Source organism: Carcharhinus amblyrhynchos, chromosome 8, assembly GCF_965287045.1.
Source record: "Carcharhinus amblyrhynchos chromosome 8, sCarAmb.v2.hapA, whole genome shotgun sequence".
In the NCBI taxonomy this organism is placed as follows: Eukaryota; Metazoa; Chordata; class Chondrichthyes; order Carcharhiniformes; family Carcharhinidae; genus Carcharhinus; species Carcharhinus amblyrhynchos.
Genome location: NC_137331.1, coordinates 96,619,094 through 96,640,139, shown reverse-complemented (window position 1 = coordinate 96,640,139; position 21,046 = coordinate 96,619,094). Strand labels below are relative to the sequence as shown.

The following is a 21,046-nucleotide window of genomic DNA, read 5'->3' as shown; positions in this document are numbered from 1 at the left end:
TGTTTACAATCTATATTAGTGATAGAAGGTACCATAGCCAAATTTTCAGATGACACTGAAATAGGTGGGATAGTAAGTGACAAAGTGACATAAGAAATTTATAAATGGATGTAGTAGATGGGTTGGGTGAGTGGGCCAAATTGTGGCAGATAGAGTTTAACGTGGATAAATGTAAAGTTATCCATTTTGGTAGGAAAAATGGGAAGACAATTTATTATCTAAATGGAGAGAGACTTCAGGGTGCTTCAGTGCAGAGAGATCTGGGTGTCCTTGTGCATAAGTCACATAAACTTGGTATTTAGGTAGGGCAGGTAATAAGGAAACCAAATGGGATTTTGGCATTTTCGCTAAAGGAATAGTTGTTGCTGCAACTCACAGTTGTTGAGTCCACACCTGGAGTACTGTGTGCTGTTTTGGTCCCCTTATTTCAGGAAGGATGCAGTGGCATTAAAAGCAGTTCAGAGGAAGTTCAATTGTTTCATTCCAGAGATGAGGGGTTTGTCTAATGAAGAGAGATTGAGCAGTTTAGGCCTATACTGTCTCAAGTTTAGAAGAATGGGAGGGATTGAGAGATTTGAGGGAATTGAGGGATAGAAGATGCTAAAAGTAGGTGTAGAGCAGATGCTCCCCCTTGTGGGGCAATCTAGAACTAGAGGTCATAGTTTTAGGATAAGGGGTAGCAGATTTGGGACAGATATGAGGACAAATTCTCTCAAAGATTGATGAATCTGTGGAATTCGATATTTCAGAGTGTGGTGGATGCCAGGACATTGAGTAAATTTCAGGAGGAGATAGACAGATTTTAATTAGTAATAGGTTGGACGGTTATAGAGAACGGGCAGGATACTAGAGTTGAGGCTGAGAGAAGATCAGCCATGAATGGCAGAGCAGGCTCGAGGGATTGAATTGCCTACTCCTGCTCCTTGTTCTTATGTTCTTATGTAAAGGAAATGTTAAGATTTATGTTGGGATTTATTTTCCTTCATACAGAGAATCAACACATGGGCTAGAACAGTGAAAGTAACAGCTCTGGAAATATTAAAAATGATTGCCTCAGGTGGCAAGGAGGAATTTGTCAGTGCTGTTCTTGAAATTATTTCAGTTTTGTTCTGAAAGAATTGAACATTAGTACTGGTTGAGGGCAAGTAGGCTGCATTCGCTAATGGCAGGGTAAACATTATTAGGCCCAAAATCTGTTTCTTTGTGAATGTATGTTTTGGTTTACGACTTAGCTTTATAGTTTAATACACCAGTGCACTGCTGAGGAAATGCTACAATGCCAACTAACTGGTGACATTTGAATTAAACTTTAAACTTAGGGCTTGTCTACCAATCAGGATGGATCATAAACATACTAATACAGTGTTAGGAAGAGAGCAAGAGGTTTTCCTATTTTCCTGGCCAGCATACAGCCCTTAAACATTATTTAAAAGACACATTGGCTGATTTTTTTTAGCTCAGTTCTGTTTGTGGAGTCTTGTGGTATGCATTGGCTGCTTGCTTTTTCCTACATAATAAGACTCACTGCACATCCAGGTATGGGATATGATGTGGAGATGCCAGTGTTGTGTGGGTTGGGCACAGTAAGAAGTCTCACAACACCAGGTTAAAGCCCAACAGGTTTATTTGGAATTATGAGCTATTGGAGCGCTGCTCCTTCATCAGGTGACTCACCTGATGGAGAAACAGCACTTCAAAAGCTTGTGATTCCAAATAAACCTGTTGGACTTTAACTGGAAATATGAGATTATAAAAGGTACCATTTCAATACCAGCCAGAATTCTCCAGTCCCGCTGCTGTGAATGGAGATATGGCTGAGCGTTACATTCTTTGACCTTGCTGGCAACAGCAGCGGGATTTGCGAGACCCGAGAATTCTGGCCACCAGCTTCTCTGCGAGTTAATGTTCTCGGTTAGTGACAAGCTCGTCTCTGAGACACGTCACTCCAGTCAAGGGTGACACTGCTCGAAATGCCAATTTCTGGGTGAAATGTTAAACCGAGGTCCTATCGGCTTACTTGGGTTCATAGAACCATAGAATCCCTACAGTGCAGAAGGAGGCCATTCGGCCTATTGAGCTGACCACAATCCCACCCAAGCCTTATACCCATAACCCCATGCATTTACCCCAACTGTTTCCCCTGACACTAAAGGGCAACTTAGCATGGCCAATCCATCTAACCAGCACGTCTTTGGACTGTGGGAGGAAACCAGAGCACCCGGAGGAAATCCACGCAGACATGGGGAGAGTGTGCATACTCCACACAGATAGCGACCCAAGTGAGGAATCAAATCCGGGTCCCTGGCGCTGTGAGACAGCAGTGCTAACCACTGTGCCAATATGCTACCCCGATACAAGAAACTGTTTTGCTGTTTTGAAGAACAATTACCCTTACTCAACATTATGAGAAACAGATAATTCAATTATTGTCACAAGTAGGCTTACATTAACACTGCAGTGAAGTTACTGTGAAAATCCCCTAGTTGCCACATTCTGGCACCTGTTCGGGTACACTGAGAGAGAATTTAGCATGGCCAACGCGTCTAACAAGTACATCTTTCGGACTGTGGGAGGAAACCGCAGTATCCAGAGGAAACCCACACAAACACGGGGAGAAGGTGCAGACTCCGCACAGACTAAATTGTCTGGAAAGCCCTTTGAGAAATCCAGTAGCCATGAGAGGTACTATATAAATGCAATTCTTCCTTCCTTCCTTACATTCTTGTAAAACAGAACATTGGACATTAAAGTGTGATTTTATCAAAAGATAAATTTGACCAGGATATAATGCAATCTGCTCCTTTCAAGTGAGTTAGATTACAATGAACTCTTCTAGAGAAAAAATAAAAGTCGCCATTCTTTCTCACTAATTTTGATTACCTCCCTGACCCCTCAAAATTTTAGCTTGGGCTTTCCGGTGAGAGTGGACTGATAGTGCCCCGTCCCTGGAAGGAAAGTCAGTTAGCAACTGACACACTGGAAGGATGCCAACCTCACAGCCAGAACACACTGGAGATGGGACTAAATTAGCTGAGAGTGAGACTCCTGTTCCTCAATGGGAGGGTGTCCAGCAGTCAAGAGCACTGAACAATCCAATTGGCAATCTTGGCGGCGCCAGAGCTCAGTAGAAGGCGCTCTTGTAACTGTGAGGAAGAGCAGGAAGGAGAGTGATGGCCCCCAGAGACAGCTACAACCTAGGCTTTTACGCTGTGGAGGGATCCATGGAGGGAGAGAGCGGGTGAGAGACTGGGGTTTTGGAAGGTGCGCACTGAGGAAAGAAGCGTGGGGGTGGTGGTTGACAGTTCCTGCTGGGTACAGGACACCTCCCAAATAAAGTGCCTCCCTTTCCTGCCCCTTTTCCAACTTGGTCACAAAAAACATACTGCCCACCAGCCCACATAAAATATATTTTATATATTGTATTAATTTTTATATGTATTTATAGAACCTTAGTTAGGCCACACTTGGAATATAGTAGTGTTAAATTCTGGTGTCCACACAACAAGAAGGATGTGGAGGCTTTGGAGAGGATACAGAAAAGATTTACCAGGATGTTGCCTGGTCTGGAGGGCATTAGCTATGAGGAGAGGTTGGAGAAATTTGATTTGTTCTCACTAGAATGACAGAGGTTGAGGGGCGACCTGATAGAAGTCTGCAAGATTATGAGGGGCATGGACTGAGTGGATAGTCAAAAGCTTTTTCCCAAAGTGGAAGAGTCAATTACTAGGGAACATAGGTTTAAGATGTGCGAGGCAATGTTTAAAGGAGATGTGCGAAGCAAGTTTTTTACACAGAGGGTGGTAGGTGCCTGGAACTCACTGCTGGGGAGATAGTGGAAACAGATAAGTGACTTTTAAGGGGCGTCTTGACAAATATATGAATAGGATGGAAGTAGAGGGATATGGTCCCCAGAAGGGCAGGAGATTTTAGTTCAAATGGGCAGCATGGTCGATGCAGGCTTGGAAGGCCGAAGGGCCTGTTCCTGTGTTGTAATTTTCTTTGTTCTTATATTATGATATGGGCAGCTGAAATTCTGGTCACCTGGCTTGAGAGCAAGCTCGATTGCCCTTTCATGATTTATTTAAATATGGCAGGCGGGCTGTCACATGGGGGAACAACTTGCGGGTTGCTGCACCTTCCTTGTATTTTACATGCACCCCCAATCAAAACACAATCTGTGGGGAGTCATAAAACCCAGTCCAGCTCACTAATACATCGGGCACCATGCCCAGGTCACTGGGCAGCCATTGCTCTTTCACCTTAAGTGACTGTTTCAAATGTTGTGGTCCTAAACAAGTATCTGCCGTTGGATTCATTTTGTATCCTAGTTATCAATTACCTCAGTTGGCAAACTCTGCCGCTACCAATTTAGGCAGTGATTCAATCAAGGTGCAGATACCACAGCACAGCATGCTGATGGTTTTTAATGTTTGAAGATACTTCCCCACTACATCCACCCAGGGACACTAACTGTTGAACCCCTTTATTTGCAATCATTCATCCTAAATTACTTTATTCTCCAGTGACCATTTGATCTGCCTTCAATGGAACAGTGACTGGCTGTCCACCATCAGCCAAGGACAAAATAGAATTTAGATTTAACTTTGACACACATTCAACAAAGCTCATTTGACATTATGCATGAGTAAAAGTCTTATTCAATAGAAAATTGTATTTAATTGCATATGGGTCATTGAAGTGGGACCTTGTAGAACTGTGCAGGTTATGTCAACTGACAGATATAGCCTACAGCCACTACATTTGATGCATTGTGAAGTGTTCCATTGATCTATTACCATGTTTTATACTTTTACTGGCAGACTGAGTTTAAAGGAATGCTATGACATTTTCCCCCATTTCTGTGAAGAGTAGTGTTTTATTTCCTCTTCCTGCCTCCTGATGGGCTAGAGATCTAAAGCTGCTGGTTGTCAGCTTGACATCCAAATGACAATTCACAGTAAGTGAATCTTGATGGTACGCACCAACACCCACAGATGAATTTATTCTCGTCCGATGACCCTGTTCTTGCTCTGACCAAGATTGCAAGAAGCTACAAAGGGTTGTGAATGAAGCTCAGTCCATGAAGCAAACCAACCTCTCATCTATTGACTCCGTCTACACTTCCCGCTGCCCTGGAAAAGCAGCCAGCATAATCAAGGACCCTGTGCACTCTGCACACACTCTCTTCCACTTTATTCCCAGTGGGGGAAAAGGTACAAAAATCTAAGTACCCACCAACTCAAGAACAACTTTTCCCTGCTGCATCAGACTTTTGAATTGACCTACTTTATATTAAGTTGATCTCTCTCTTCACCCTAGCTACAGCTGTAACACTATATCCTGCACCCTCTCCTTTCCTGCTCCCCTATGCACTCTAAGAATGGTATGCTTTGTCTGTATAGCGTGCAAAAAACAATACTTTTCACTTATCCCAGTACATGTGACTATAATAAGTCAAATTTTTTAAAAAAATGATAATTTACTCTTTCCAGGGAGAAGTGTTAGATGATAATCAAGGATGAGAAACCTGGCTGAATTATTGGCTAGGGACCATTATAGAACCTGCCCAATTTTCATTCCATCAATGGAACTAAAATTAAGCAGATTCTATAAAAGGCAGGGAATCCACTCTGTCAAGTTACCAAGGTAGTGAAGTTGAAAGTGACCTCATTTGCAACCTTTGTTCAGTCAGTCGCCATGTTGCTCCAAAGAGAAACCTATGGAAATCTTCCAAGCAGCAATGTGCTGCTGCCAATCGTTTTATCTTGGCTGCTGTAACCTTTTAGCACTTGGATGGAGTCAACCCTTCTTCAGTGTACCATCACACTCCTCTATTGCAGCAGGGTTTGTAATGTTCTCAAAGCATGAAATAATTTAACATCTACTGTAAATCAGCAGTGCAAGAAATAGGAACAGTTTAACACACATTCTCAGAGAAATGCAATGCCAGGGTGAAAATTCTGTTCAGCTCAACATTTCTATTTTGATATTTAGAAGGGTTAAGAAGTTTGTTTTTTTTTGTTACAGCTATCTGTTTGCAAAATAAATAAGTTCACACTGGGAGATCTAAGAGAAGGATCAAGGCCCAATGTTGTAAAGAGCAGAAGGGAAGATGTTCTGGGCACCAACCTTCCCCACAGGGTGTGTTTTGAGTGAGGGTGCATGTAAAATACACAGAGTGGCCAGCCGATCGCCAAGTAGTTCCTCCCATGTGACAATCCGTCTGCCGTACTGAAATAAATAATTAAAGAGCAATGAGAAATGCCTTGATTCAGTGAATCGGTCGCATTTTCACGTTCTTGATGATTCTCCGGAAAGGATGGTCGAGTAGAGGGTGAAGGGATCTTCCGATTCACTATCGCCCGTATATTTCTGAATGATTGGGCAAACCATATGGATGAGACATTAAACTGAGGCCTCGTTCGGCCTCACAGATGCACATAAAATATTCCATTGAAGAAAACATGGGGCAGGAATTTTATGGCCTTGCTCGAGCCAAATCTAAAATTCCTGCCCAAGATCAACAGACATTTCCGTTATCCGCCCCTCACCTGCTCCGATTCCGGGATGGTCGAGGTGGTAGAATCTGATTTGATTAACATTAATCCCTTGACAGATACCCAAAGCAGATGACCTGGTGATTTATTTAATTGCTGTTTGTTGCTCTGCTTCTTACATCATAATAATAAATAGTATGCGTATTTACTATTTAAAGTTTGATTAAACTTTAATCAAAGTTTAAAATCATTTAAAAAAAAACATTCTTTTCCTGTTGCAACAAATCGTTTTTTCGCTTTGGAACCAATTTATTTCCACTGAGATTTCACAGCTAAGACCTGACCAAGTGTTTTCTTTTGATTTTATAGGAAGCGTGTACAGAGAGTGTACTGGAAATGGAACATGGGCCCCTCGAATCAATTATTCCCACTGTGAGCCAATCTTAGATGAAAAGGTTAGTCTGGGCTGCCCGCTATAAAATGGCATTGGTAATTGTAGCACTGTCTTTATTTTCTACCCACATCTATCTGTTTCTTTTTCTGTGAAAGAGTGCATATCACTTTTGTAATTTTATTCTCCAGGCCACCTGAAGGCCATGCACAAACACGTATTAAAACGGAGGGAATTGGCTGCCCTACACACCCGCCCCCCCCTCAACCTTTAACTATTCCACAGTTCAACTGACTGCTGACTGAAGAGGAATTTATTGCTCCCCCCACCCCACGACACTTGTCCACCCGAACAGGCACTAGAGTGTGGCGATTAGGGGATTTTCACAGTAACTTCATTGCAGTGTTAACGTAAGCCTACTTGTGACATTAATGAACAAACTTTAAAGTTAAACATTTTATTCAGTCTCTATCAATTAGTCTACAGATCCAAACTTGACAGAAGAGAGGTCTCCGTCATGGAGAGCTTTGGAGACGAGAGGACCAAAGCCTTCCTCCCAGGCATACTGTATTGCCACGTGTCATATTTCAAATTACTCAAAGACTGTATCCCAAAATATGATTTTCTGGAAGAAATCTATCTGATGATGCCAATCTTTCATGATTAGGTCTGTCTTTCAAATGAAAAGCCGAACTTTTGAGAAATACGTTTCAGACCTGCAAGCTATCTTGCTTCCATGGATTATGTGTTGCTGTGTGTGTCTGAGATAAAGTCCCTTGAGCATCACAGCTTTTAAGTAGTTATTGAAAAGAAGATAGCCTTGAGAAAATCCATGTTTGTTCACCTGAACTAACAAAGCATCAAACACCCTAATATTTATACTGATTATCATCTGTGGTCTAGGGTGGGATTTTCTAAGACCCTCTCCCTGAGATCAGACTGGCAATGGGAGGGTATGAAATCTGGTGGCATGGAAGGGGGTGCTATGCTATCTTCTATCGGATTCTGCTGATATTTTACCAGTGGAGGGGGAGGTAGTTAACCCACCCCTGGGCCAATTGAGTCCCTGAAGTGATCAATTAATGACTATTTGAGTGCCTCCTCCCACCTTTTACCTATTTTACTTGGCAGTCTTGGGCCAGAGGAGTGTATTCCTTCTGTCTGATACCCTGTACAGAACAGAGGTACACCACCCCACCCCCCGCCAGCTCCAAACCACAATACTCCCCCTCCGTGTTCCTTGAACAGACCCCATCCATCACCCCTTCTCCCTTGTCAGGGCCTGCCAAATTGGTCCTGGTGAAACCACCTCACCATGACATCTACCCATTCCCAAGCTTACCTATGTGCCTGCTTCCAGCAACACTTGTGTTTGGGGACTAGTTGCAGTTCCAGTAGTGGCCACCATTCCCAGTGATGCTGTTGAGAGCAGAAATCTGTCAGCCATTAAACGGGGTGGTGGTGGGGGGTGGGGGGCAGAGTGGGGGGGGGGGGCGTTGCTCACACCATTGCATAAAATTTCGCACATAGATTCTAAGGGCTCAAATTTTTAATCAGAAAATCAAGCAGCTTTAGGTTAGGTAGGGAGGAATAAAGTCTGAAAGATCTACTCCCTGGCCCAATCCCAGGCCCAACCTACCCACTTCCACCTGTTACTGAGGTCCGTAGATGGGACAGCGCTTAAGCCACTGGAATAAGGCCGCATGAAACTTTATAAATATGATCAAAAGGCTGCGAGCTTGATTGCCATTTAGTTTTACAACTTGAATTCCTTTTGAAAAGATTTCTGAATTATCGTAGAACCCTACAGAAATAGGCCCTTCAGCCCATTGCGTCTGCACCGAACACAATCCCACCCAGGCCCAACATATTATACCCACTAATCCCTCTAAGCTATGCATCCCTGGATGCTAAGGGGCAATTTCTTAGCATGGCCAATCAACCTAACCCACACATCTTTGGACTGTGGGAGAAAACCAGAGTACCCAGAGGAAACCCACACAGACATGAGGAGAATGTGCAAACTCCACACAGACAGTGACCCGAGCCAGGAATCAAATCCAGGACCACTGGAGCTGTGAAGCAGCAGTGCTAACCACTGTGCTACCGTGCCGCCCAATTCAATGCAACACGAATTGCAGCGTGTTGCATCAAGATCAGCAGTTGGTGGATTATGGGGGAGACAGTGGTGCAGTGGTCATATTACTGGGCTAAAAACTCAGAGCCCAAGCTAATGCCCTGTTTAAATCTAGTCTCTCTAATAGTGAGCAAGAAAGCATTGTCGACCCTTGTAAAAACTCATCTGGTTCACTAGCGTCCTTTAGGGAAGCAAATCTGCATTTGGTTTGGCCCACATGTGACTCCAGATCCACAGCAATGTGGTTGCCTCTTAACTGCCCTCTGAAGCTGCCCAGCAAGTCACTCAATTCAAGGGCAATTAGTGATTAGCAACACTAGTCTTGCCAGCAACACCCACATCCCATGAAAGAATTTTTTTTTTAAATGAGGCAATAAGTGCCTTCACACCCAGCGTCTGGATGTAGGTGACTGCCTAAAAAGTTTCTGTGGTTCAGAGCCGCAAGCCCCTGTCCCACCAGCAAAACGAACAGTTGCAACCCTTGTGGCCTCTGACCTCCTCCTTGCCACACCAACCAGGCTTCCGACTGTGCCCCCACAAAATCACCCAGCCCACAATTGATTCTCTCCCCTGCCTCCACACCAACAGGCCTCTCATTCCTTTTGGCCATAATCCCTAATTCATCAGCAGTGACCCAATCCACCCCATCACTTAGGTCTCTGATTTAGCAGCCCACCTAACTAATATTCTTTTCTTTGGCATCAACCAATGCACTCCCTCCCATCAGCTAGGATCAGATCCCCTGTGGGTTAGGTAAGCAAACATCAGCCTGAAGCAGTTGCACTAAGGACCAGGAAAGGTCCTACATGAGCGCTGGTCCTTTTTGTTATTTTCAGATGAGGGATTTGAAGCTGACAGCACTAATGGGTTTAGGAGATGTTTGCAAGTAGCTCTGGAGAGAAGAGATTAAGGAATTTGGCAGGAATGTTGATGTGAAATTTCACCAGCAGTTCCTCTGCTCTCTCCCTATAACCTCAGCACAACGTCAGCCCTGTGAACAACAACGTAAATGTCCTTTGAGACGGTTGTGTTGCAAGAATATAAGTAACCCTGCAAAGAATGCTGTAGTATTATTTTATCTTGTCACAATTTGGTTTTAACATGCTGTACTTCTACATGTAGGATATAATACATTTGAAAAAGTGAGTACTTTACAATTTAATAACGCCAGAAAATTGGTAGAAGCTATTCTGTTTGGTGGGACTTTGTGACTGTACAGTTACAACTGTACAGCTATTAGTAATGCCACTGATACTTTATACCAAGTACTATTAAGATTAATTGACATTTAGAGATTATTGAGTTGCTTAAGGAAGTGTTTGTTTGTTCTTGCTGCTAACTCCCATCAGCTTCCACTAAGCCTACTACATAAGACTGATGAACTTTGCTGTAATTCTCTTCCAACTTTAGCAGCATAAATGTATTTTTGTTTCTTAATACTATTACAGATAGGAGGGGGTGAATTTAAATGGCACTAATTTCTCCTCTTACCAATACATTAAGATATTTTGGTATAAACGGTGGCATATTTCCCAACCCCTTGGTTTTGACATGATCCAATTTTTTACCACTTAGCCTATAGTAGTCACGAAATGGGATGAACTCAAAGGGTTAGTTTATTTTCACACACTCAAAAGATGGAAAGAGGGTCAGAATATTGCCTCCTTTGCATTCATATAGTAAAACAATAAAGAAAAGGAAGTTTTACGGGGCAGCGGCCACAGAGAAAAGATATCTTGGCTGTGATTCTCCTGATAAAAATCTTAAGCACTGGCGGTGCTGCTGAGGTGGGATTTAACCACTTAAAAAGGAAGAAAGATGTCCCACCATGAATCACACTGGGCCAAAGGCACCAGGCGTGTGAGGCTCCTGAATTGGCGATCAGCTTTTCAGCTGACATTCGAGAACACTTCCGGCTTTTTCTCAATACAACTGAAGGAAGAATAACCTAGTCTGACATTAATACAGGAATCATTTCATGTTAGATCTTTTATGAGACCAATCTTTAATAGAGGTAAAACTGTGGATTTACCTCTGACAGTTTCTACTGCAGCAAGAACTCAGAAAAAAATCATTGAAGCCTGTAACTGAAGTGCCCCCAAAAATTTAGTTCAGCCCAAGACTAATTAGATGCGCCATGCGGTGTCCATTTAAAATATGTGATATGACAGAATCAAATGTTTCACACAATGCCATGATAACAAAATGAGGATTGGTTCTGAAATTGTAACTACAGCAGGAGCATTAGAGTGGCAAAGCACACTTGAATTTTGAACTTGAATGCAATAAAGCAGATGGATATAGATCAGCATATAAAGCATCACAAGTTTCAAATCACATCTAATCATTGGGAGGTAAACACTCCCCACACAGCGCTGAGCAGTTATCACAATAGCAGCCCTTGCATACCTCCTATTCATTTCATAGAGTCATAGAATCCCTACTGTACAGAAGAGGCCATTCGACCCATCGAATCTGCACTTACTCTCTGATGGGTATCTTACCTAGGCCCTCTCCCCCGTCTTATCCCAGTAAATCCACACATTTCCGACAGCTAATCCATCTAACCTACACATCTTGGGATACCAAGGGACAATTTAGCATGGCCAATTCACCTAACCTGCACATCTTTGAACTGTGGGAGGAAACTGGAGCACTTGGAGGAAACCCACGCAGACACAGGAAAAATGTGTAAACTCCACACAGTCACCCAAGACTGAAATTGAACCCAGGTTCCTGGCACTGTGAGGGAACAGTGCTAACCACTGTGCCACCGTGCCACCCACTTGGTCTAGTTAGTGGCAAATGTACCTCTGAGTCAGCAAGGGTTTTTGGTTCCTTACTCGAGGCTGACAGTTTATTGCGGCAGTAAGGCAGAATCGTCTTGTTAGAGTTGCTGTTTTTGAGGTGCAATGCCAAGGTAAAATGCTATCTAACTGATCAGTTAGATGTAAATAATCCCATGGAATATGAAGCAGCATTCTGGCTAATATTCTGTCCTCAAACAACAGGAGCAGAAATAGAACAACTGGTCAATTAGTCATCCAGCTGCTGTATCAGTGAGCTGATTTGTTTTGGTATGTTACAATAGTCATTTCACTTCACAGTAATCCATCACTCTTAGCCACAACAAGTGTTGTAATAGTGTATTCTTTATTATGGTAAATATCATCATTTACAATGTGTATGCTAATCTGTACACCATCAAAGGAATTGATACAATATTCAGTCCTCTTGCATGTATAAACTGAAGCAATTAATCTCCATTAAAGCTCTCTATTCAACCCCCATACCTTACCCTCATCTTCATTTGTATTGATACAGAGAGAGATAAGACAATGAGAAAAGCTGTCTTTTTAATAATGGGGTAGATTTCTTGGCCGCTTCAGAAGGCATTAAGAGGTAACCATTGATTGTGAGATCGGAATTAAACATGTAGACAAGACGTAAGTGTAGGTCCCCTTTCCTGATACACGTTACACCTGATGAATTCTGGTGCCAGTTGGACTGAAGGTAATATAGTTTCAGCCAAATATGTCTGAATGTGTTCTGTGTACCATACTAAGGGTATAGGTGTAGATTTTCAACTGCCGCTGTGCACCAAACAGGTAGTGGTCAACTCAATTTTATCACTTTTTCACTGGAAATGAAATCAGATGGTTTGGATATCAGATCTGCTTCACCTGATTTATGCTTGGGCAGCCAGCCCAAAATCTACCCATTCAGTTACAATGAATATTTATTGTAGTTCAAGTGGAGGAAGTGGGAGAAGCGAATTTTATTACAAAGCAAGAATCATAGAATCCCTATAGTGCAGAAGGAGGCCATTTGGCCCATCAAGTCTGCACTAACACATTGATAGAATATCTTACCCAGGCCCTCTTCCTGCTCTATTCCCATAGCCCAGTGCACTTAGTATGATTCATCCATTTAACCTACACGTCTTTGGACACTAAGGGGCAACTTAGCGTGGCCAATCCAGCTAACCTACTACACATCTTTGGACTGTGGGAGGAAGGTGGAGCACACGGAGGAAATAAATGCAGACATGGGGGATCTGATAGAAAGGTATCCAAAATTATGAGAGGCATAGAGTAGATGGTAGGAATATTTTTCCCATGACAAAGGTGAATAAGATCAGAGGGCATAGGTTTAAGGCGAGGCATAGAGGGATCTGAGGAAAAGAATTTTTCATCCAGAGGATGTTAGAAATATGGAAAGCTCTGCCTCAGAGGCTTGTGGAGGCAGGTACTCTTGCAGCATTTCAAAAGCATCTGGACAAGCACTTAAATCACCAAGCTTTTGTAGGATATGGACCCAAGTACTGGTAAATGACATTACTATAGATTGGTGGGTATAGACATAGTGAGCTGAAGGGCCTCTTTCGGTGCTTTATGACTCTACGACAGACAATATTTTCTCTCAATATTATAAAATAAAATTGTAAAGGCCGGAGTATTTATGGATGGCTCACCTCCCACCAACCGAAGAGTTTTCCCTGCCAACCCCCACTGCCCCATAGCCAATTTACACTCCATTCGGCAGGAATTCCTGCCTGAGAGAATTGCTGGTCAATATAGTTCGCACTGCAGTGGACAGAAGAGGAAATGCATCAATCTGCCTGATACAAGGGGATGGCACAGTGGCACAGTGGTTAGCACTGCTGTCTCATAATGCCAGGGACCAAGGTTCAATACCCAGCATGGGTCACTGTCTATGTGGAGTTCGCACATTCTCCCTACGTGGGTTTCCTTTGGGTGCTCTGGTTTCCTCCCACAGTCCAAAGATGTGCTGGCTAGGTGGATTTGCCATGCTAAGTTGTCCCTTAGTGTCAGGGGGATGAACTAGGGTAAACGTATGGGGCTACAGGGATAGGACCTGGGTGGGATTGTGGTTGGTACACACACGATGGGTCAAATGGCCTCCTTCTGCACTGTAGAATTCTATAAGTGCCAAAGCCGGAGGAGCAGATAAGTGTAAAGAGTCCCAGAGTGGGAAGGGTAGGGAAGGCCCCGGGGGGTTGAGCTTCTCAGCTGAAACCTTTCCCACCCCAGTGTAAAATCGCTGTGTGGTCAGGGCAGGTGGGAATCTGAAGGAATTGTTTGTTCCTTTCCTTCCCAAAAACATGCAGTTGAGAGAGTGTAAAATTCAGGGCAGAGTTTTGACAGTGTCAGATGGGCTTTACGAATTTTCATTTGCAGACATATCCTCTTTATTTCGCTCTTACGGTTGTGCCTAAAAATACACTATTGTTGCTCTGCTTACCCAGACCCAGCATTGTGCTAAAGGAACTTGTTTATAGAAGCATATTAGTACATTGCAGATAAAGCCTGGATGTCAGTCTCCAACAGACACTCTCTGCTTTGTTTCCTACACTGAGATACAATAGGCTAATTGGTAATAGGTTCAGGCAAGTTGCATCGACAAAGTAAAGATAGGAGAGACAACAAGCCCCATGTTTCGAAAAAAAACTCAAACATCTTCAGAAAAAAATCGATTTGTAATTTCAATAAATCTACCAGACCAAAAAATATTTCTCCCAAAAACTGGACTGGGGAAAGTGAAAAATAGAAGATAATAAATGAAAATGGAATAGGGCAGCACAGTGGTTAGCACTACTGCCTCACAGCGCCAGGGAATCTTGTTCAATTCCTGGCTTGGGTCATTGCCTATGTGGAGTTTGCACGTTCTCCCTGTGTCTACATGGGTTTCCTCCGGGTGATCCAGTTTCCGCCCACAAAGATGTGCGAGTTAGATGGATTGGCCATGCTAAATTGGCCCTTAGTGTCGAGGGACTAGCTTGGGTAAATGTATGGGGTTATGGTGATAGGGCCTGGGTGAGATTGCAGCCAGTGGAGACTTGATGGGCTGAATGGCCTCTTTCTGCATTGTAGGATTCTATGATTCTAAGTCAGAAGAGGAAACACAGAACTTTTTTGGGCCATGCTGATACGAGGGGGCAGCATGGTGGCACAGTGGTTAGCATTGCTGCTTCATAGTGCTAGGGACCAGGGTTCAATACCCAATTTAGGTCACTGTCTATGTGGAGTTTGCACATTCTCCCCATGTCTGCATGGGTTTCCTCCAGGTGCTATGGTTTCCTCCCACAATCCAAAGATGTGCGGGCTACATGGATTGGCCATGCCAAATTGCCCCTTAGTGTGAGGGAGACGAGCTAGGGTAAACACATGGGGCTACGGGGATAGGGCCTGGGTGGGATTGCTGAGGTCGGGAATGGACGGTACCTAAAAATAATCATGCTGGCCAGTGTGATAGTTTCCCAATGCTATTCGTGTCACAAGCCACTTTAGAGGATACACTTTGGGACTGGCAAGATGACCAGCCTCCCTGCGGTGAGCAGCAAATTAGCCTCAAGAGCCTTGTTAACAGCAATTAAAGGAGGCTGATAGGATTTTTTAGATTAGCCTGCAGTTTCCCAAAATGTTGGAGGGGTACAGTTTAATGACTCAAATGTAGGCACACAGCAACAGGCAGAGGACGATCACACCAACCATACTTAGCAGTCCTCCTGTACTCTTTTGCACTTTCCTCCATCGGGAACAAGATACAAAAGTTCGAGATCATAGAATCCCTTGATGGCAGAAGAAGGCTATTTCGCCCATCAAGCCTGTAACTTCACATATTTACTCCGCTAATCCCCCGACACTAAGGTCAATTCAGCATGGCCAATCAACCTAACCCACATATCTTTGGACTGTGGGAGGAAACCAGAGCACTCAGAGGAAACCCCCGCAAACACAAGGACAACGTGCAAACTCCACACAGTCATCCAAGGCCAGAATTGACCCTGGGGCCCTGGGACAGTAGTGCTAACCACTATGCCACCATGCCTCTCATCATGTACCAACTGACTCAAAAACAGTTTCTTCCCTGCTGCCACCAGACATTTGAATGGACCTTCCTCGTATTAAGTTGATCTTTCTCTACACCCTAGCTATGACTGTAACACTACATTCTGCGCCCTTTCCTTTAATTCTGCCCGATGCACTCTGTAAACAGTGTGCAAGAAATGATACTTTTCACTGTATCCCAATACATGTGATAATAAAAGAAACATGGAAGATAGGAGCAGGAGGAGGCCATTTGGCCCTTCCACCATTCATCACAATCATGGCTAATCGTCTAACTTAATAGCCTAATCTTGCTTTCTCCCCATCATCTTTGATCCCATTTGCCTCCAGTGCTGTATCTAGCCACCTCTTGAACATATTCAATGCTCTGGCATCAACTACTTCCTGTGGTAAATCAAATCAAAAATTCCTATCTGCCTGTGTGCAGATGCCGTGCAGCCAATAGCTACTGGTGGAGGAAATCCCACACCACCACCCTCCTTCCCTAACTGTTTTTTTTAATTAAAACATTGAAATGCTGATGAGGTGGCAGCTCTATGTTGCAAGAGTCTTTGAATCAACAAACTCCAGAGAGTTGTTCTAATAGTTTTCCTACAATACCCATTACACCCCAAGCTTATGCACAGATCAGACTGTGTAGCATCAGCTAAAAGTAGAATTAATGTTCACCATTGCTATACATTTATTACCTGCTTGAGTGAGTTTTTTGTTATAATGAATCGAACTGAAAAGAGAAAATTGCATTTTTATTACATCTAGTTAGCTAGGCCCGATAGTGCATCTGAGTATATGTTGATATTCCCACTGCTACAGCAAAGGACTGGTACTGTACTTTGTATCCTAAATTACAACAGTGGCTTCACTTCAAATACTTTATTGACTGTAAAGTGCTTTGAGTCATCCTAAGGTCATGATGGATGCTATACAAATGGAGTTCGAATCCTGGCTTGGGTCACTGTCTGTGTGAAGTTTGCACATTCTCCCTGTGTCTGCATGGGTTTCCTCCAGGTGCCCCGGTTTCCTCCCACAGTCCAAAGATGTGCAGGGTTAATTGGCCAGGCTAAATTGCCCCTTAGTGTCCTGGGATGCGTAGGCTAGAGGGATTAGCAGGGTAAATATGTGGAGTGACAAGGAGAGGGCCTGGGTGGGATGGTGGTCGGTGCTGGCTCGATGGGCCAAATGGTCTCCTTCTGCACTGTAGGATTCTATGGTATTCTAAAAGGCACCCATATGTGATATAGCATCTATCATCTTGATTTGATTTGAACAGGGAGTGAAGTATATTCAGCTTCACTGTGTGAACATGCAACATATTCACTTTATCAGGACTGATTCATGTGTTTTTTATCTCAGTAGTAGAAAGTTACTGATGATAATCTATCACAGGCCGTGTGTGAGCTCAGATGCTCACACTTTCTGTCGTAAGACAAATAGCTGTGTTTTCACCTGCTGACTCACATTGTGCAAGTGAGTGGACACTGAGACCAGGACAACAATGGAGAATCTGCATCAAAGGGTGCAGCCCTCCCCAAGCTCTGCTAAGCTGGAACAGATGAAATATCTTTGGATTGGAAGAGGTGAATCATGGAGCAACAGCAGACAGAGTGTGAAGCACTGACACATTTTCAAAGCGGAATTACCAGTCGTTGAACTGGGATTGAGGGAGTCCACCTCCAGCGTGGGCTGAGATCACAGGCCTCAGAGATGTCTTTATCCATGCCTGCACGGTCCAGTACCATGGGTCACCATGGACTCCAATCAAGTGAGTCCTCGCACACCTCCAACAGCACTGTGCAAACTCTATGGATGGAATCTCGTTGAGGTATCAGGGATCCAGGCTGCTGGGCTGGAGAGCTGTGAGAGATGAGCTGCCATGTTTCAGGAAGGCCCACCAGGCCATACATCAATCAGGCAATGATGAGGTCAATGGTAGGATCAGGTCCCTGGAAACAGAAATTCCACCTAGAGAGAGCTGTCAGCCAATTGGAGGCCGGACATTTTTACACTCAGCAGTGCCTCAGACGAGGGGTGGTGGTGATGTAGGGTAATTTCACGGAGTGGAGGTTAAAGCAAGAAGGCAGGAGGTGGATTGGAAGCAAGGGAAATGGATTGTTTCCCAGTGGGCATCCCCTACCGAAAGTTGAGTCTGTTGATCAGGCATTGAGTGTCTTTGATTGAGGAGCCTCTCAAGAAGGACAATGATGAAAGGATTTATGGATATAGGAACTCCACTTAAAAATACTCACAGCGCAACCCCCATTCAGTCAGCCACATGCTGCCTCTCCTCCCAATGGTCAGGACTGCCCCTCATGGAGGTAGAAAACCCCAAAGCCCAATCAGTCAGCAACGTCTCAGCTCTCAGAGAGAGCTGATCAGCCTGCATGTTTCTCAGCTGAAACCACACAAATTGCACCTATATAGGAGTAGCAGGAAAAGCTATATATACATGTATGTTTGAGAAAGTGTTATTTTAATCATTTATCTGTTCTTTATTTAGCTGACATAAGGTTTATCTGTTTTCTTCACTTGCATATATTATCTATTTGTTGGTTGTGGTTGTGTGTCATGGAACCACTGCAGCACAGGAGATCTCTAGCTCACAAATCCATGATGGTGTCCTGATGGTGGCCTTATAACTTATTCGATGATGAAAGGGAAGAAATGAGATCATGGTGAACAATGGAGGATAACAAAGGCACGGGTTGGTTGATTATTTGCAGAACTGCTTTGTGCGAGTGATGTAGAGGGGGAAAGAGTGATCGTCGCATTTTCCGGTGACGTGGGTTTATTGGAGTAATATCAGTGAATCACTTGCACTGATAAGGACATTCCAGACAGCAATTTGAACAGTGTGGGGAGCATTACCTCATCACCCTGCTTCCCCTCCGAATCATTCCAGGAGGATCTGAGCTCCTCATCTTGTTCCTCCTCTGAGTCTAAGCCTCTCTGTTGTGCAATGTTGTGCAGAGCTCAGGAAACCACCACCAATCTGTAGACCCTGACTGGAGGACACCTCTAAACCTTTCTAGGCTCATTAAGTGCATCTTTATCATGCAATAACTTGATGAATGACAGATCCGATGGTGACAGGATATTCATTGTTGCACTGTTGAACTTCTGTTGTTGGGTTTCTGATGAGTAAAATAAAGTTTATCAGTCACAAGTAGATTTACACTTACTGAGCAGTTGGTGCAAACTGTACGTTTGCAGTCAATATCCCAATCTGCTTGCAGGTATGACGAGGTCAGGGAGTTCAGACTGCCGCAGGATGAAAACTTCACGGCAGCTGTTGGGAATCAGTGTAAGGCCGCATCAGCATCTTTCTTCTGGTTCTACATCAGCTGCAAATGGATGTTGTGGGACCCCTTAATGTTGGCAGTTACTCCTGTTTATTTTCTTGCTATGTCTGGTTTGCCATGCGTGAGCTGATAGGCACCCTGCAGCTGTGGGAAGCCAGTCAAAACCACAAATCCAGGGCTGTTTCATTCTGACTGGCATGTTGATGGCAAAGCTGACACAAAGCTGGCACCGGTAAGCAACCCATCACACATTTGTCTTATATATATTTGTGGGTGGATATCTAAAAGGGGATCCAGAGGCACAGTGTGAAGAGGGGTATAGATTTTGACAGCTACTGGTAATGTATGGTCACCACAGCTAGTGGGCAGTAGGCCACAAGCATCAATAACATCTGATTATGTTCAGACATATCAAGGAAACTGAGCCTATAGTTTCTGTTTTGTGGATAGTGGCCTCTGTGAGCTGTTCCTCTGGGTCCCCTCTTCACTGGACACCCTTTCCACTGGGAACCCCTATTCTGTGCCCCATCCCCCCCGATTCTTTGCCCACCCCCCGCCCCCCACAATTCTCTGGTTCTCTCTCTTTACTAATACACTATTGACTGGTGCATTCGCTGTGGCAATGCCTCTACCAATCATCACTCTCTTCTTGTACAGTATAAAGCTGTTGCTTCTCCGGAGATTTTTATTCTTGTGAATTGTCCTGATGAGTCCAAGATGGAAAGGTTTGACAAAATGTCTTTCTTCCGCCATACTCAAGATCTCTATCACCAAACAACTATTTCTGCTACTCTTTGGGTGTGGTTTCCGGTCCTGTCCACTACGGGAATTGCTGCAAGTGGGTCAGATAATTTGACAGACTAGCAAAAGGTCTGTTGATTACAGATGGGAATATCCCATCCCAAAATCCCAACCTTTGTGTCAAGAAGTGCTTCAAGGCATCACTTCTAACTGGCCTCGCACTAATTTTAAGGTTATGCCCCCTGTGGATTTCACCACCGATGAAATAGTTTCTCTCTAACAACCTCATCAGCTCCTTTACTTATCTTAAGAACCTTAATTAGATAATTCCTTAATCTTCTATGTATTCACAGAATTACAAGTTTAGTGCATTCAAGCATACTCCTAATTTAAACTTCTTAGCCTGCTATCATTCAGGTGAACCATAGCCACACTCCTCCAAGGCTGATATATCCTTCCTGATGTCTGCTGCCCAGAACCGAATGCTATCTGGATGCTATCTAACTAAGGTTTTATATAACTAGTGAAGTTCCATGCCTTGGTATTTCAGTCCCTTTGAGATATGTCTTTTAATTATTATTATCATAATGATCTTATGATAGCCTGTAGCAGTGGTGATGGTTGCTTACGCTTGTCCTGAAGGATTGAAACAGGAAGGTCAATACTTGCATGACATTCATAGGCTGATTATTCTTCATTTCTCACTAAAGTGTAGGAAAATGACTTTTAAATATTTACCTCGTCTCCATGAATAAATCTACACATGACACAATTCATGTCGCACCTCACCACCATCTCAAATAAAGGATGACAGAACGTGTCTCAACATAAAAGTAATTCATTCTGACAAACATTACAAAGCTTTTTAAAATTGTTTGTGATTTGGATCAACTCAGGGCTGTGATTGAACTTGTCCCAGTTGTACTTGAGGGAGATCCTGAGGCACTAAGGTAAAAAAAACTTCCCTCTTAACCATTAGATCTGAATAATTTTAGTGTTACATACCAAGAAACTTTTAAATGAGTCTGAATTCAACTGAACTATCTCAGTTATAGAAAGGACTTGTACTTATGGGCAAATGCTGTTACTAGACTCTTTGTTTCAATCAA

The 21,046-nt window shown here is 43.5% G+C and overlaps 1 protein-coding gene across 2 annotated transcripts in view; it reads left to right on the top strand.

Annotated features, from left to right (window-relative positions):
• Positions 1–21,046, top strand: part of LOC145346803 (corticotropin-releasing factor receptor 2-like) — a 227,050-nt gene that overhangs the window by 136,289 nt on the left and 69,715 nt on the right. For both annotated transcript variants that reach the window (XM_080194544.1, XM_080194545.1), the window contains one exon: positions 6,867–6,952. In XM_080194544.1, the coding sequence (XP_080050670.1) occupies positions 6,867–6,952 (86 nt within the window). The remainder of the gene's footprint in view (positions 1–6,866; positions 6,953–21,046) is intronic.